This window comes from Callionymus lyra, chromosome 14 (genome assembly GCF_982586985.1).
Source record: "Callionymus lyra chromosome 14, fCalLyr1.hap1.1, whole genome shotgun sequence".
NCBI lineage: Eukaryota > Metazoa > Chordata > Actinopteri > Syngnathiformes > Callionymidae > Callionymus > Callionymus lyra.
In genome coordinates this window covers 10,570,633-10,588,406 of record NC_141831.1, presented here as the reverse complement: position 1 = coordinate 10,588,406, position 17,774 = coordinate 10,570,633, and the positions used below count along the sequence as shown (strand labels likewise).

Genomic DNA, 17,774 nt, shown 5'->3' with positions numbered 1-17,774 from the left:
AAGACTACAAAGAAGACGTTGACATCTTGACTGTGCTGTTTATATACGAGACTGTTTCACGAAGCTTCCCCTTCTCCACCGTATGGTCCGCCCAAACAAAAGTAGAATTATTTCTGTGTTGATCTATAAAGCTACCAATTTTTTGTATACGGTAAAACTATAGACCGTAATACAGAGACTCCCCAAAAAGAGTTAAACTGGTGTCAAAAAATAATAATTTTGATTGACAGTATGACATTAAGGCTCACTGTAAACCGACTAGTTAGTTTGACACCACTCCTTAAAACCACCAGATCTTTTTTTATGTTATTTGAGGCATTTGAAACTAGATTTGTCCTCATTTCGAAAGCGTTCGAAATCAGCCGATTAAAGACGGAAGAAAAGCACGGTTGTGACTCAAGTGTGTCGAGTTTGTATTTTGGAATTATTTTGGGGAACTTTCGCCCCTCAGCTTCTTCCGTGTGCTCCGTCAGTCACCGGCAGCAGAGCCGGGGCCCGACAACATTCTCCCGAACAATTAACAAGCCGTCTCCCCGTCTCACACTCTCAATCTCCGTCACTCTCAATTCTCCCCGACGGAGCGACAGGGATGGGAATCGGGGTTAATCATATATAGAAAAAAACCCAAAAAAAACAGAGCCAGGACTGTTTATGTCTGATTGCCAAAAGCCTCGGCCAATGAGAGAGGGAGCCGAGACTTCCCGCCTTCCTCCTCACCCCCCCTTCGGTCTTGCGGAGGACTGGTCCCTCTGTGCTCTGTACTACGTGAGAAAAGCCAGCGAGCGGGAGACAGAATACTGCGAGAGGAAAAATCCACGCTCGTTCGTGTCACCAACTCCAATTTTTTTTGTGGGGGGATCTGTGGAAATCGTCTGCGTCTCTCCTGCAGACGGGGGGATGAAAATATACCCCGACTGACAGAAGTCACCAGAGGAAGAAGTTAAAGAAAGCAAAGTGGGCGATTCTCTTTTAAAGTCCTGCTCGTGGGCAAGATCTACAACAGAAGACGGACTCAAGAGAAAGCAGCTTTTTTTTGGGGGGAAAAACATGTATAATTCATTGTGTTTGATCATCTTGTCCTGGGTGTTTGCCACGCTCGTCTTCCCAGGTAAGACTTCTCCTGCTCTCCGTGTTTACCTCGCTCTCCGGGTTTCTCTTTGATGGACGCTCACTTGAGACTTGTTTCTCATCCTCTCTCAGTCTTCAATCGGAATCGCTCGAGCTTGCTCGGGATCGCCGAAGTCGAGTGGTGTCTTTTAAAGCTCCCAAAAACTTCCTCTTGGCGCCGGAGCACCTGTCAGTCTCGGTGCCCTCGAAGTTACCCATAATTCCTGGCTGTACCGAAAAGATGATAAATCGATAACCGCTTGACGTTTATGTGGAAATCAATGTTTACGAGTTGATTATATAAACGGGAACGCCGGGAATTGATCTGGGTTTGTTCGTTGCGACTCAACGGAGCAGAGAGAATTGAGGTTTGATCACCGGAGTTCAGGGGTGCTCGTGTGGTGTTTTATAACGGCGTCCCCTCAAGCTAACAATTTCAACAGACGCACCTTGAGTCGCTCGACCACATCAGCCGCAGAAGCTACTTTGGAGGAACAAGCTGCCGTCTGAAGAAAGATGTTTGTCCACCTTTTTGAGATCATGAGATTTTATTCCCCTTTAAAGGTTTTTTCATTGTGAGGTTATAAGTAATGATTGTCTTGCGGGTTCATCCTAAATGCGTACCAGCAAATTTTAACTCATTAAATACATTTTTTTAATAACCCTGGATTTATTTTCACTGGAAATAACAAGTGATTTAAACATCTTAACGGACCAACTAGTGTGACAAAAGTTTTGTTTCATAGTTTTAAAGCAACTCAGCTGATATCTTCAGAATTTTAATCCTAACTTTAACCAGAACAATTGCAAAGTCGTCTTCTTTTCGTTCATGGCTTATGATGTTGGCTAATGGTGATCAATTTTTACAGATAGAAATGAAATCTGCAGGTGAAAAAAGATGTCGTATGAAATGAAAAACATGTTTTTTTTAAAGATCCCGCGACTAGATACAATGTCAAATTTGAAAGGAAGTACAGATTTTAGAAAATCTTAAAAAAAAAAAGTCTCCATGGCAGTCGTTTGATTTAAATGTTTTTCTTTGAAAAGATCAACTTTGTTGACAAGAAAATTATATGAAAAAAAGCTATGATGATGTCTGATCCGTCCACAAGCAAAGAAGGAACAAAGATGGAATAGAATCCGACACTTCGGGCAATTTACGACATGTTTATACAGGAATTATTATTCCAGATTTTTGTTATATTTTTGTAAAAAACCTAAACTCAATGAATGTATCAGATCATTTGTTTATCAACTTATTTGATTCTTAAGATGCACTTGCTAAAAAAACAGCAGGTCCTTTGCAAACACAAGGAGAAAGCCAGGCTTTAGTCGACCATAACTTCAGCAGCAGATTTGAACTTAAACCTCCAAAACATGTGTGTACATTACTGGAAGCTGAACAATTGATTCAAAGTGTGTAGTTTTTGGCGATAAAACAGGACATTATGGGCGTTTCGAATGTTTCGAAAAGCATCTTAAAGAACCTGTGAGTTAATTTCAACACCGATTTACTGGATTTTCAAGGAAAAGCTCGTAACAGTAGGACAGAAAAAAAGTGGCCAGAGGAGCACAGAAGGAAAAGCAGCAGGTAGATGATAGTTAAGATCGATGATCTCTTTTTGAATATATTGAGTGAAGAATATATGGAGGTCCAGTCTTTTAAAACAAGCAAACGCTTCAGTCTCTAGTAATGCTCTGGAAAAGAAAAACAAATCCATGCAAGGGTCGGATACATCAAGAGAAAAAAAAAGATTCCCGGTGCAAAGAATACACAAATCTCCACCGGAGCAGTGAACATTTGTGTTGATCGAAGTCGTCCAGACTTGCTTGTTTATGTTTGTGTGTCAGTTTTTGCCCTTTAGGGAGAAACCGCTTCAATATCTGACACAGAAACCTGAAGTCGGTCGACTGTAACGGCAGCCTTGCGGTGGTGTCGCAGCGGAATAAGTTGACTTTAAGATGCAGAAATGTATCAAACCAAGTCATTATTATTTGAGGAACCTCCAGATATTATTTCAGGAAGTTGGCTACACACATTTACTTACATCTTATAGATGTTCAGGGAGGCTGTTTTTGTTTGACCAAGAGGGACCTATGTTATGCACTATCTAATCCAATCACACTCGCGTAATACATCAGCCAAACAAGATGTACATTTACTAGAAATGCACCGAATCTTCGGAAACCGAAAATCTTTTGAAAATATGCCTAAAGTAAACTTTCAGTTTTTGGCCGAAACACTTTGATCATAGAAAAACTCGTCCAAATCAAGATGTTGTCATGAAGCAATTTCGAAAATGGTTCAGTGACCTGAGGAGTTGCGGGTTCAATTTCAGCTCCAGACGAGATTGTGGCATTGTGTCCCTGAGCAAGACACTCTGCCCTGATTGGTCCTGATGGTTCAGCTTGCCCGCTGCGTCGCAGCCTACTCCCATCAGTGTGTGATTGTTAGTGTGAATGGGTGAATGCGTAACTTAGTGTAAAGTGCTTTTGGTGCTGAATACTTATTGAAAAATGCTATATACAGTAAGTAAGCGTAAGTAAGTAATTTTTATTTATGTAGCGCTTTTCCAGACCAGGGTCACAAAGCGCTTAAACAATCAAAACAATATTCAATAAAGTATATACTTTAAAGGGCAAGATAAAACTGATAACACATAAGTCTTAAGATGCAGATGTTCAGTTTTAAAGCTGATTTATTCTTGTGGTCTTCTTGCATTTAGTGACGTTAATAATCAACTCTGAAGAAACACTATCGTTGTCAACTTTCAGACTCTACTGATGGTAAATCTCTTAAGACTTTGGGGATGCTATGGTGCCTCCAAGAGCGTGGGGTGTTTTGTAACGTAATGCAAAACACTGTATTCCTGAAGAGTATTATATTGCTAAAATAAATGGGCTTTGTTTACCGAATCTATCGACAGTCTAGTCATTTATCAGCTTGTACATTAATCTTGAATTAGTTTTGAATTGAATTTTATATTGTGAATTATTGAAATATCACTGCCATCTTTTCGTTCTTAATTTTGTAGCATTTAAAGCAATTGCAATACCATCGTTTAAGTAATGTAGTCACATCATAATAGTTATAAATAGAATGGTACCAATAACTAACATAATGAGTTCCTCTTTAACCTTGGTTTCGGGATTTTACGATTTTTCTACCAAACTGTCTGAAACGGGAACTATTCATTTTGATCATGTTGTCTTGTCATTTTTGGAGACTTGTTTTTTTCTTTGTTGTTTCTTATCCTTTCTCAAACAAATGTACTTCCTTCGATATCACTTTTCACTGTTATTGGAATTGTTGACATCAACAACTTATTTTCCTTCTTTAATCTTTAACCTTCAAGGTCACTTATTTAACATTAGCGTACATTGAAGCGAACCGTCTGGACGAAGTACCTAAGATGACTTGGTGGGTCGAGTTTGACACCTGGACCAAATCGGTGTAAATTCATGAACGAAAACACAATCACAGATAAGTACATAAGCTCTTAAATACTTCAGTACAAGGTACAGAAGCCCTTCTTTCAAAGTACATGTTATCTTAATAAATTCCTGTGAGTTTGAAGGTCACAGCAGGGTCTATCACTCAATAGTTTGCTCATATCACCCAAGGAAGTGTCGCATTCCACAGCGCGATCGACAGTTGCAATATCACGTCGAGAGGCGAGTGTGTGTGTGTGTGTGTGTGAGTGTGTGTGTGTGTGAGTGTGTGAGCGGGCTGGAGGGTGGTGGTGGTCGGGGGGGTAACAGATGGGCACTTGTTCCTGTTAGTTTTCTCAGCTGTGATAAATTTAGGAAGAGTTATAGATCCATCAAGTGCAGAGCAACGGTTTTATTCACCTTGTGATGTCATGTGTTACGAGTGACCCGGTCTTAATCAGAACCCTCTCCCCCCTCCCGAGTCCATCCTCCACTTTTGACAATGAATGAAGATTTGGGAGAAATTGTTGGTCGATTCTCCAGTTAAAAAAAATAATCTGATTCAGAACCATCTTCACTTTGTGACAGCCTTCTTTTTGGAATCAACTTTCTACTCGTGGAGCTCAATGAATGCACGACATGAATAAATAAAGAAAAAGTACATTATTCAAGTCCTCGTTCTTGAATGAAGAATGTTACTTCTTCGGAATCGTGACCATCATTGTCGGAATCCTTTTTTTGTAATTCTTCCCTTTAATCCAAACTGATTCGCTTCAATGCCGCAGGGATAAAACTTTCATTGTATATATAAAAGTATATTCATCTTTTTTTTAGGTAGCTAGTAAAGAAACTCGCCTGAAAACTCGTGATAAGTTGAATAACTATTTTCAGGAAAATATTCAGTGTAATTCTAACATGTTTTTGTGTGCTATTTACACACATGTACACACACTCATGAGGTGTCCATTATCTCTTAGAAAATAATAATGTAGACTTCTCGCCTCTCAGTGAAGGTTTAAGTGGGGAGGGGAAGTCCATCAGTCAAAGGGAAAGTGGGCACAAGGGGGTAGTAGACCCCCATGAAAATGAGGACATGTCTGATTTTAATACAATTCCAACCAATTAAACTACTTTACCAACAAGGAGGTGTGTGATTGGAAAAAACAAACCGTTGTCAATATTTAAATCAGATTCTACTTGAATCAACTTCTTTAATCATTTATATTTCAATTAATTGCATTTAAAAAAAAAAATATATATATATATATATATATATATATATATATATATATGTTTTATCTACAGTTAAGATGGAAATATTTTGTTCATTTTGGTGTTGCCTTTAAAATTCCAGATGCTAGATGGCGGCAATTGTTACGCGCTTCGATAGGTAAAATGAACTCCTGGCGATGACTGAGGATGAGAGGATACAGTTGCTTTTAAAGCTTATGTTTGTAAATGTTTTGGCTTTCAGTTCAAATACTTAAAACTCCCAAAAAAGATGTCACTAAAATCAGTGTCCCCTAAAATCTTTAAAAAATATAAGCAAGTTAATCAAAATATGTTTTATCGTGAGCTGAATATACTAGTATTGAATAGTATAGTTTTTTAAAAATAAATTGTATTTTGTGATAAACATGCATCCTTCGCAGTCAAAGAAACAATTACAATTCTGCAAGATCCTGGTGGTGCAGAGGATGAGAGGATACAGCCAGCTTTAGCTGCTTGTAAAGCAATTGTTTTAGTTTAATTAATTCAACCAAAATGGAGTGGAACAATTACAACATCTGGAAAAAAAAGTTTCCCCTAAAATTGTTCTGAAAGTTATGCAAGTTTAACAAATTTTGCATCGAATTGTATCAAAATCACTAGATGTCGCTAAAATTTAGTGAGGATATTTCCAGAATTTTTGTTTTTTCAGATCCATAATCCACCTGAACTTGCTCTCTAATTAATTTATAGTTATTTATTAGGTTTTTCAAGTTGATTTTTTTAAATAATATTCTTTGTCATTTATATATATTTTTTCCAATTTTCTAGTTTTCTTCAGACCATTACTAAGGCAAACTTGCGTACCTGATTTACCCAAAAACCGGGTTTATCACTCCAACAGTATTTTTACATCACAAAGCTGACGGACCAGAAAGTCAATTTTTTTTTTTCCCGAGCCTGAATCCCGGAGCTCAACATCTGCTCCGCCATTATCACCTGCTGTGCTCGAAGGGTTGACCCAACATCGACTCCCAGCACAGTGTCGCACGACATTAGAGAATATGTTTAGTTCAGACACAAACCTCTTTTTTTTATCACTTCCCATCTGTTGTGCAAAGAAGACGAGAACAACGTGAGGGGCCACACCATGACTTTTTAAAGTTCAATTGAAACTTAACAAGAATGTTATCCAAATGTTCTTTTAATGTAATGAAATGAACCTCATGCAGGTTATTTTCGTGACACTTTAATTTGCTATTGCAGTAACTTTGTTGACCTGATTGATTTACAGATTAATTAATTGATATTATTTTTTTAATTGACAATCTTATCATGGATGAGCAAGAGTTCCTGTCTCTGTTTTTATCACTTAATTAATCCAAAACATCATTACCTGACCGCGATAATGCTGATTAGAAAACAACCTCAAATAAATTAAATCTCCAAAAACAATGCTTTTGATTAGCGATAAAAAACATCAGCAAACATCTTAATTTGTCGACAGAGATGAAGGAAGAATCTTCAAAACATAAGTCAATGCTTTAATTATTATTATTATTATTTTTTTTAATGGAAAGGTTTTAATTTAAAGGTTATTTGATTTAAATTAACATTTAATTTAAAAGAAAATCCATCAAAAATCCAGAAAATAGGCAACCAAAAAAACAGTAAACTTTAATATATGCAAAAATGATATGCGTTAATAAATGCTTAATATTAGAGAAACTGTCTGTCCTTATTTTGAGATTATAAATCAAGTAAAGTAAGTAAACTTTCATATAGTCTTTAAATCTGGAATGTATACAGTCTAGAAATGCTTGTTCTTGTACTTAGTTTATGTGCTAGAAATAGTTTTAAATTGTTTGATTGTTTTTTTTTGTAGTAAATACCCTACTTTTTATATTTTCTGACAAGATAATGATACAATATAAACAAAAATATTAGGCAAGATCTTAAAAGTATGGGACCCAGAAACATATTGTCATTTTTGGCATTACTGTATCGTAAGTTTTTATTTATTTTTTTAGCTTTCAAATCACATTTTAATCATCTTTCTAATCATTTTATCTGTTATTATATGGTTTATATACCAATTAAGTGTGCAAAATAAAATGTATCAAAATATATATATTTTTTAATTTACATGCAACTATTCAGAGTGTTTGGTCATTTTTGTGTTGCAATTAAGCTTCCGGCCGCCAGATGGCAGCAGTCATTTCGTTCTCTGTAGCCAAAGGAACAACGGAATTCTGCCAGATCCTGGTGGTGACTGAGGATGAGAAGATACAGCTGGCTTCAAAGCTATTTTGGCTTTACTGTAATGGACTTTCTTTTTTTTTTTTTTACTTTCAATAACATTTTATTCATCCTTTAAATAATTTTATCAGTTCTTTTATGGTTTATTTACCAATTAAGTGCGTGTGAAATAAAATGATTCTTTTTTTTTCTTATCTATTTACAATTAACATGCAACTATTCATAGTGTTTGTTCCTTTTTGTGATGCAATTAAAAGAAAACTGAAATTCCGTGAGATGGTGGTGACTGAGGACGAGAGGATACAGCCAACTTTAGCTGCTTTTAAAGCTATTGTTCGTTAATTTAACCAAAATAAGTAAGTAAGAAATGTATATTTATAGAGCGCTTTTCCAGACCAGGGTCACAAAGCGCTTAAACAATCAAAACAATAGTCGAATAAAAGATATACTTAAAAGATCAAGGTGACACTGAGAACAGGAGGTCCAGAAAATCAAGGAAAATAGAGTGGAAAAATTATAAGATCTAAAAATAAAATAATTTTTCCCTACAATGGTTCGTAACATTCAAGTTTAACGAATATTACTTCGACAGTATCGAGAGATGAGTGTTAAGCTGGAGCGAAGTAAAGTAAATTAAGATTGAATCAAAATTTTAAATGTCCTATTTCCTAAATAAACAAACAAGTATATTTACAAACAAAATCTCATTTGAAATTTGTTTTCTCTCAAACTCTTAAAACAAAATCAACTCACAAGTCTCAAGTCATTTATTTATTACAAAGTGTGATAATTGATCCCCACGGTTTGACATCGGCTCTTTGTTTCATGCTTTTTCAAAGGCTGACCTCCTGCTGTGGCGGGCTTGGCTGTGAGCTCCACGCGTTCCAATCCGATGTACAGTTTATCAACTGTGTGCGGCGCACATTTTTAATTATTTCTGAATTTTTGATGAGCACAGCAGCTGCAGCATATGGCATGAGACTGTATCAGGGACAGGCTCGAGCAGAAAGTAACCAATTACATCTGAATTAAGCTTATTTTATAGTTGATATGTGTGTGTTTTTGGTGCTACTTTTTAAGAGGAAGAAAAAAAAATCTTAAGCAGAGCAATCTTTCACTTTGTAGGTGTGTTGTCTTCGCTCATAACATCACAGTAGGAGTTGAGGATAATGAAACCAAATGTAATGATGTGAAAATGATTATTAACTACTTAAAGAGCAACTAATGTGTTGATTTAAGTGAGTCTTAAATAGATGTTGGACTCTATTATATCATCAGTGTCTGTTTGTACAAAACTCTCTTTTCATTGAAATATTGACATTAGAAAGTGGTCTTAAGCCCCGCCCTCTGGAAATTCTTTGTTTTTCTGGAGATTCAATCTTGTTTATCATAACCACGCCCACTCTGCTGTGATTGGTCAAACATGGAGGTTTGTCGCTGCGTGTCATCAATACCAGAATTCTCCACCTCCAAGGGACTCATTGTATAAACAAAGCGAAGCCATTATTATGTCATAATGAACTCTCGTAACCTCTTGTTCGCCCAGATGTCATATGTGGGAGAACTTCATAAAGTACTAAGTTCAAAACATGGTCGTGATGAGGGACTTACTGCATCTTTGACAGGAAGACTTCACTATTTGAAACATGTACATGAGTCAGGAGAGTTGACATAGAGAGGACTACTTAAAGAGTATGGGTCCAGGTGACCGGAAAGCCTCGAAAACAAAGGTGTTTGTGGTATCCCTTGTGTTGTCTCTGGGTCAAGGCGAACGACCTCCACCACTGTACATGTGCCTGAAGAAAGGGCAGTTGTTTATCTTGACCCAGAGGCAACACAAGGAATATCACAAACACATTTGTTTGAACCAATTCAGAGGATATTTTGATGTTTGAGGGGGATTTGGAGAATCTTTAAGAAGCACTATTTAAGTGTTCTTGGGAATGTTCACACAGTCTTGTCCTTGAGAAAAAGTATTACTGTTACACTTATTCATACCAAAAAACGGTAAATGTAAAATTCTGTTGAGTAAAAAGGAATGAACACCTACGATATGTACATAGAATATATATATTTTATTTGACAGGAGGTTCATACTTTCTTTCCTTAAATAAACTATTGGTTTAAACTGACCCTAAGAACTATATATTTTTTAATGCGACAAATTAAGTATTCCATGTATGTTCACCAAAACCGAATCATTACTTGAAACAATTATGAACTTAAACTTGATGGAAAATGCGACACTTTTTTTATGTGTGGAGTCAAACACTAGCTAGTAAAAATACTTACCCTGGATTCTGAACCAACCCCCTCCATCTCGCCTAATTCCAGGATTTTGCTGATCCTGCATGTTCAAGTTTGTCCTGCTGTACATTCTTGGAGACTTTCAACATGCGCTCCCACACCTGGGAGCTGTAAGATACCACTGCAGTGAAGATGAAATGCCCTGACGGAGCAGCTGCTTCTCCGGAACTGCGATGCACAAGGGCAAAGTGACAAGTGTCTTATTTGGCCCTGAAAGTGCAGCTGTGACCCACAACTGTTGCACCTTATTACTTATAATATGTTTAAATGTCATGGTTCGAAATGTAGCATTTTTGCTTGTCAGGATAGAAGTTGAATTTTTTTTATTTTTGTTATTCTGATGCACAAACTTTAGAAGGACTTCAGTGTCCTTTCTTTTACCTACTGGACTGGTCCCTTGTGGATAGACTACTTGGCTAAGCTAGCTAACAGTGGTAGGAAGAGTTATATAAAGATATATTGATCGCTAAAGCTATTTTGGCTTTACTGTAATGGACTTTTGTTTTCTTTTTTAACTTTCAATAACATTTTATTCATCCTTTAAATCATTTTATCAGTTCTTTTATGGTTTATATACCAATTAAGTGCGTGTGAAATAAAATGATTCCTTTTTTTTTCTTATCTATTTACAATTAACATGCAACTTTTCATAGTGTTTGTTCCTTTTTGTGTTGCAATTAAAAGAAAAATGAAATTCTGTGAGATGGTGGTGACTGAGGACGAGAGGATACAGCCAACTTTAGCTGCTTTTAAAGCTATTGTTCGTTAATTTAACCAAAATAAGTAAGTAAGAAATTTATATTTATAGAGCGCTTTTCCAGACCAGGGTGACAAAGCGCTTAAACAATCAAAACAATAGTCGAATAAAAGATATACTTAAAAGATCAAGGTGATACTGAGAACAGGAGGTCCAGAAAATCAAGGAAAATAGAGTGGAAAAATTACAAGATCTAAAAATAAAATCATTTTTCCCTACAATGGTTCGTAAAATTCAGGTTTAACGAATATTACTTCGAATTGTATCGAGAGATGAGTGTTAAGCTGGTAAAGGTTCCCATGAAGGAGATTTTAATGTCAAATCTAGTCACCCTGTTACAGTTTTTCCTTAAACAGGGTTTTCAAACATTTTTATCGGGAGCGCCACATTTGAATTCAAGGAAATTAAGAACTTCTTCCCAGATATAAAGGATACTGGTTTTCCTTTAGGAGCTAGCATCTAATTTTCTTTTTAATTTGACTTATGATCTTGTTATGAGAAGATTTTTGATTTTACATAGTCTGGTTGAATGATAAAGTCCCTAACAGTGACTTCGGGCCAGATTACATTTTCTAAAGGGCCACAAACGGCCCCCTGGCTGCACTTTGGACATATGTATTTACCTAAAACCTGCTGACGTAGCTATGAAGCGATAATTCTTGAACTCTAGTACTAGGATGTAGATGAGTTTTAGCAATTGCCAATAACCCAACATAATACTAGTGTTATTTAAGAATATTTTAGCTCTGTAATTTTGAATATACAGTATATAATGATAAAAATGATGTGTTGCTAAATTCAGGCTTTTTTAATTGAAGGTAAACATCAATAGACTTTTGCTGATTATAGCATCTTAGCTTGTGTAGTTGTATATTAATGTATCGAACAAATGTTATTGTGAGCTGAATATATGTATCAAATCTAATTGTTAGCTGAATTTGTCTTATAGAATCGTGAGCTTATTATATATATCGATCAAATCGTATCTTGAGCTGAATAAATCGTATTGAATCATATCATGAGCTGAATATATCGTATAGAATCGTATCGTGAGCTGAATGTATCATATTTAATCTTATCATGAGCCGAATATATCGTATTGAATCTTATTATGAGCTAAATATATACTATTGAATCTCATCATGGGCCGAATATATCGTATTGAATCTCACCGTTAGCCGAATATATCGTATTGTATTGTATCGTATCGTGAGCTAAATGTCGAATCAAATCGTATCTTTAGCTAAATGTATCGTATCGTGAGCAGAATATTGTATTGAATTGTATCATAAACTGAAAATATCGTATTGAATCTTATCGTAAGCTGAATTTATTGTATCGTATCGTAAGCATAATATTTCAAATAAAATCGTATCTTGAGCTAAATGTATCATATCGTTTATACTATAAAAGTTATACTATATCGTTTATTACTTATAAATATATTGTATAGAATTGTTTTGTTAGCTTAATACTATATCGAATTGTGAGCTGAATATATATTGTATCGTGAGATTAGTGAATCTGTATAACCCTACCCCAAAATGTTATCTCTATTTAAGTCTTAATGTCAACATTCCCTAAAAGAAAATCATTTGTTCATCCATTTCTACATTTATTTGTTAACAGACCGACAATCGCATCTTGCTGGAGGTTTAATAGGAAATAAAAACTGCTCGATTATATTCTGGGTAGACGCTTGAAAGGCTCATAATGGAGGCAGTTAGACAAAAGGAAGTGTTCAGCCATGCGTGGAAGCTGATGACCTGGTGAAGAATTTTCAGGCGTTTTGTTAAATAAGTGTTTATTTGGGAGACGTTTACTGCGGCATTGTCAGCAGGTGTGCCGGATAATTAGCACCAGCCGAAGTGCTAGACAATAAACTGCAGAAACAAACAAATGTAGAAACGAGAAGATGAACTGAAACACAGCATGACTTCGTCTTGCTTGTTATTTAAATAGTAAGACCATTGTCTGCAGTTGTCGGTTATAAGTGCGAATACTTCATGGCAACCTTGGACATTGTGGATGGTTGAAGTTTCGCTAGTAAGAGCTAACATATTAGCAACTTAGTTAGTATTAAAATCAATGATCATTTAGTGTAGGTTCCTGCCTGAAAACAAACTAAACTAAATTTACCAAGGGCCAAATTTTATACTTTGACAGTTGTGATTGACGGTCATGTTAGACTAGAAGATAAATAAGTAAAACTTTCTTATAAAAATTGTTTCCAAAATGGATAAAATTAAGCTAAAATATGTTATTTTTGTTTAAATATATTCATTTAAAATTGTAAGACAACTATCATAAACCTATCAATAAGTTTAATGGGCACCTGATTTCAAATTAGATTTTCCCTTAGTCGACTAAGGGTCAAGATTTTTTGCAGTGCAATCCTTTCACTTTTAAGACGCAAAAAACCTTAAAAACCTCTAAATACCTCCATAAACCAACTTCACTCTTGTATCGTCTTGTCTATATTTTAAGCTTGTTTGTAGCAGAAGCTAAAAAAGCTAACATGCTACACAGACAGTAAACACTTTTTGGGGGATTTTTTTTTTGATTGTTTTTGAGTGACTTTTTGGACAAGAAAGACAAAGAAAATAAGCTGATCACAGCGTCGTTTGGTCATACATTTCTGTCTATAACTCCAAAAAGTATTAGATTCCGTTTTAAGTATTCGAGCCAAGTTCCTCAGTATCTTCACTTTCTAACTCTGCGTTTTGTCTTTTGTGTCAGTGACCTCAAGGTCAACGCAAAGTGCTGTTGTATTTACAAAGAGTTTATTACTATAATCTAAGTTAATTAAAACATTATGTTCCAAACAAACCTGATAACATCTCTTCCCCACGAGAGGTCATAACCACGGTGTTGTCCTTGCAAAAAAAAACGAAAAAACACGGGTGTGTAGGTACCGTCCGGTTCAGATGAGTAACAAAGTAATAACATTGACCAATTATTTCTCCTCCATTATTATCCGCTCGCTTCCGCCATTAAGATTTATCCTGAGAGTTGTGTTGCTGATGCTGCTGAAAAATGTTTTTCCAAAAGAAGTGCTGACTTTCCGTTCTTCTATTGATACCCTTTTCTTTCTAAATACGTTGAAATAGCCACATTTTACGAGGCACTTCACGTAGAAAAGCTTCATCACCTTTTTTTTTTGTTGCTTGATTTACTTTCATTACGGAGCACAATTGCTTTTGGACAACAGTTGATGTTGGGAGTGAATCAACAAACAGGTTAGGCTTTGTTTCGAATGTGAATAATGGACCCTTAGAAGTTTAATTTTTGTGTGGACAACTAAGTGGATTTACATGGTGGAATGATTCCACGCACACATTGCAAAAGTACAGGAGTTTTCCAACAGACCAGTTTAATTGCTCGCAGCCTTATGTAAGGAATTACCTCTTGCACTTTGATGGGTCTCTGAGAGCTGATAGATTTTTTATTTTTTTTGTTCAGGGCCGGCTAGCTTGTGTATATCAGTTTCCTGAGTGGCCATGCTTATCGAGGAGAAATTGCACATTTGGGCTTTTAGGGGTTTAACCCTAATCTCAGGTGATACCTCAAACCTATTTGTTGTCAGGCCTCTGGGTCACCTTGACCCCCCAATAACACAAATGTCATCTCTAAAGACCACTAAAATTCAAGTACAAAACCTATAGTAAAAAACTGCTTTATTGAAGTAATTTGAAAAAGTTCTCTTTGACAGTACTAGGGATCACCGATCCGATATTGGGATCGGGTATTGGTGAAAAAGCTCCCATCCACGCTTCCGATCCAAGCACTACGATGTGATCTAGCCTCCTGGTTTGCGATCCAATAGAGTTTGTGTTTAAAGGTTGTGTTTGCAGGATCAATTATCACCCAAAAATACATTTAACACTTTTAGTTTGCACTTAGAGAAAATATGTTAGCAATAGGAACAATAAATTGACTGAGGACGAGAGGATACAGTGGACTTCAGCAGCTTTTAAAGCTGATGTTTGGACATATTTTGGTTTCCAAATGAATGAAAGCAGTTACGACTTTGTCATGTGGTCTGTACATTCTGAAACACCAGAGTCAAGTACTCGACAATACTACAAATATATCCTTGTTACTACAGTATTGCAATATATGACAATATATCTATTGAAATTCAATACAGACAAACTTTTTATTTTTTCAAGTATGCAAAAGTTGTTCAACATTGTAAGTCAGTACCAATAATTCAGAAAAAGCACTAAAAAATGTGCATTCAAAAAATATTCAAATGGAACAGATGTATTTTTCAGATTTTCTATATTCCACCTTAGAGCGGCTCTTCTGCAGAGGAAACGCCTTCGTAAAAGCATCAGACAAGTGCTGCTTGGGTGAATGAGCCGCCTGATGATTTTCTTGCCCTGTGACCCGCCTCACTCGTAATAAATGTCCTCCAGGTGGACAAGTCTGCTCGTGTTGGTGCGCTTGGATGAGCGGAGAAGCTTCTTTAAAAGGCTTGTGTTGTGTGTAGCTGAGCATCCGGGCGGCCAAACATTCGAAGATGATGCTCTCTCTGAAGCAAAGTCATCCAAGGTGTCTCATGCTGTGGAGAATATGATGAACATCCTTGATGTGACTCACCAGGTTTTGCTCTTATATCTGACCCCTAGCTCTGGTACTTTTTCGCTCCATTCTGTTCAGATCCTGTAACTCATGTGCTTATCATTCCATTGCTCATTTGTAATTCATGTACTTCATGTAGGTGTTGACATATAGTATTCAGATGGTAGTATCGCTTGCTGAGATGATACCGTCTGGCGTGATGGTATTCATGGTTAACCTGAGTTCATCTGAGGGTAAAATGGTCCACCTGGTTTACACATTGTAGTATCGATACACCTTTTTTTAACAGTACTGTAACAATATTTGAAAGGGACTGTATCATTTTTTTCAAATCATGTTTATTTTCATCATAGTTATTTTAAGGTTTACATACAAGTGTGTTTAACATTAAAAAAATACATTTTTTATTTAAAATGTACATACAAAAAATCACAGTGTTTGTTCATTTTTCTGTCGCAATTAAACTTGCAGTCGATAGATGGCAGCAGTCATTACTTCTTCCGTAGATATAGGAGCAATAATATCCCGCATGATCCCAGTGATGACTAAGGACGAGAGGATACAGTCGAGTCCAGCAGCTTTTAAAGCTGATGTTTGACGATATTTTGGTTTCAAAACCAAACTTAGTCAAGAGTCATGTAGTCTGTAAAATCTGCAACACCAGATTAAAGGAAACCTTGTTTCTACAGTTTAATCTATCGACAGATCTCATAAAAAAATGATGTTTTCTGGCCTTAACTTTTTCAAATTTGGTGCTTGTATAATAGTTCATGGCACTTCTAAGTGATCACTGGCGTTGACCAGGTAGTTTTGGACATTAGTCTTGTGACTTTAATTCCACTACAGAAAGCTAGGTTAAGGTTGCGCGATAAACTTATCAAGCACCAATAGCAAAAAACATGAACAATTTTAAGAACTTTGGGAGAATCTTGTTTTGAATTAAAGTTGTTTAAAATAATTGCTATTTATGTTTTATCATTTTGCTTTGATTAATTGCTTTGAATGAAAACCCACCAAATAATTTTTTTCCACTACAATGTTCCAGCAATATTCATCCTGGCTCAAATGAACTGGTCTCAAACCTACTCTGTTGTGTTTTTTCCGCCGGGCAGGGCTGTCATAGAACTTTGTGGCGATAGTGTACTTACCATACCCAAAGATGTCTGGACCTCGTCCTCGAACCACAGAACAACTTTTTGGACCAACATACTCTACTCCTTCTTGGATTGGTTGAAAAAAAAATATGGGCGGTTTGATTGTGTTGTAATTGTCTATCCAATCGCTAGACGTTTGTCAGTCGAAAACACCTTTTTAGTGCCAGATCGGCGCCATAGAAACTGGAAGAGGTACCGAAATATCTGCTTCGATGTATCGTGCTAATGAAAACATGACACAACAAACAAAGTCGAGTCGAGTAGGGCTAAGACGAGCCAATACAAAAAAAATGTCCAAGTATGATTGATGTTCATACAAAACAATATGGGGATCACTTGTAAGTCGCTTTTGGTCGCTGGACAAATACATACGGTGGTTCAGGTTCACATGGAAATAACTGATGCTTGGGCAAATAGAAATTAGTGGGATGAGAATAGTCAGGGCTTTCCTGTTTGTTTGTAACGAAAAATTGATTTAATGCTAGGTCATATGACGGATTCCATCGTAGAGAACCTAAAGGTCGGCGGGTAAACTCGGCTTTAAACCGTTCACGGTGTGCGATCTTTCCCCGGGCGCCATGTATCTTGGCAGGAGAAAAAGTTTTGACCAAAACACCTTCAACTTTTCTGACCGGTGCGTGACCCGAGCAGCCTCCAACGCTTCAGACGACTCGAACCATTCATCATAATGACACACCTACGGCCTACGGGCAACGCCCGCTGATTTCAAAGACCCGATATGATGAAGTGCAATAATTCAAAGAACGAAACCGCTCGTTAAAATAGCTAAATATGCCAGTAGCACAAAAATGTAATTAAATATACTTTTTATTTCTTTTTTTGCCAAAACATGGAACACAACAAGAAAAAGTGTCTCTGATCTTAAGGTGTTTTTTTTTTATGTTTCTACTACACACTGAACATTAAGACATTGGGAAGCATCACGGAGTGAGCAACAATAG

General features: G+C 36.4%; 1 protein-coding gene across 1 annotated transcript in view; it reads left to right on the top strand.

Moving 5' to 3' along the window:
* Nucleotides 1–767: 767 nt before the first annotated feature.
* The window catches only part of opcml (opioid binding protein/cell adhesion molecule-like), a 328,241-nt gene continuing 311,234 nt past the window's right edge, over nt 768–17,774 (top strand). Inside the window, exon 1 of the mRNA XM_087806721.1 lies at nt 768–1,108. Coding sequence (XP_087662847.1) covers nt 1,048–1,108 — 61 coding nt within the window. The 5' untranslated portion in view covers nt 768–1,047. The remainder of the gene's footprint in view (nt 1,109–17,774) is intronic.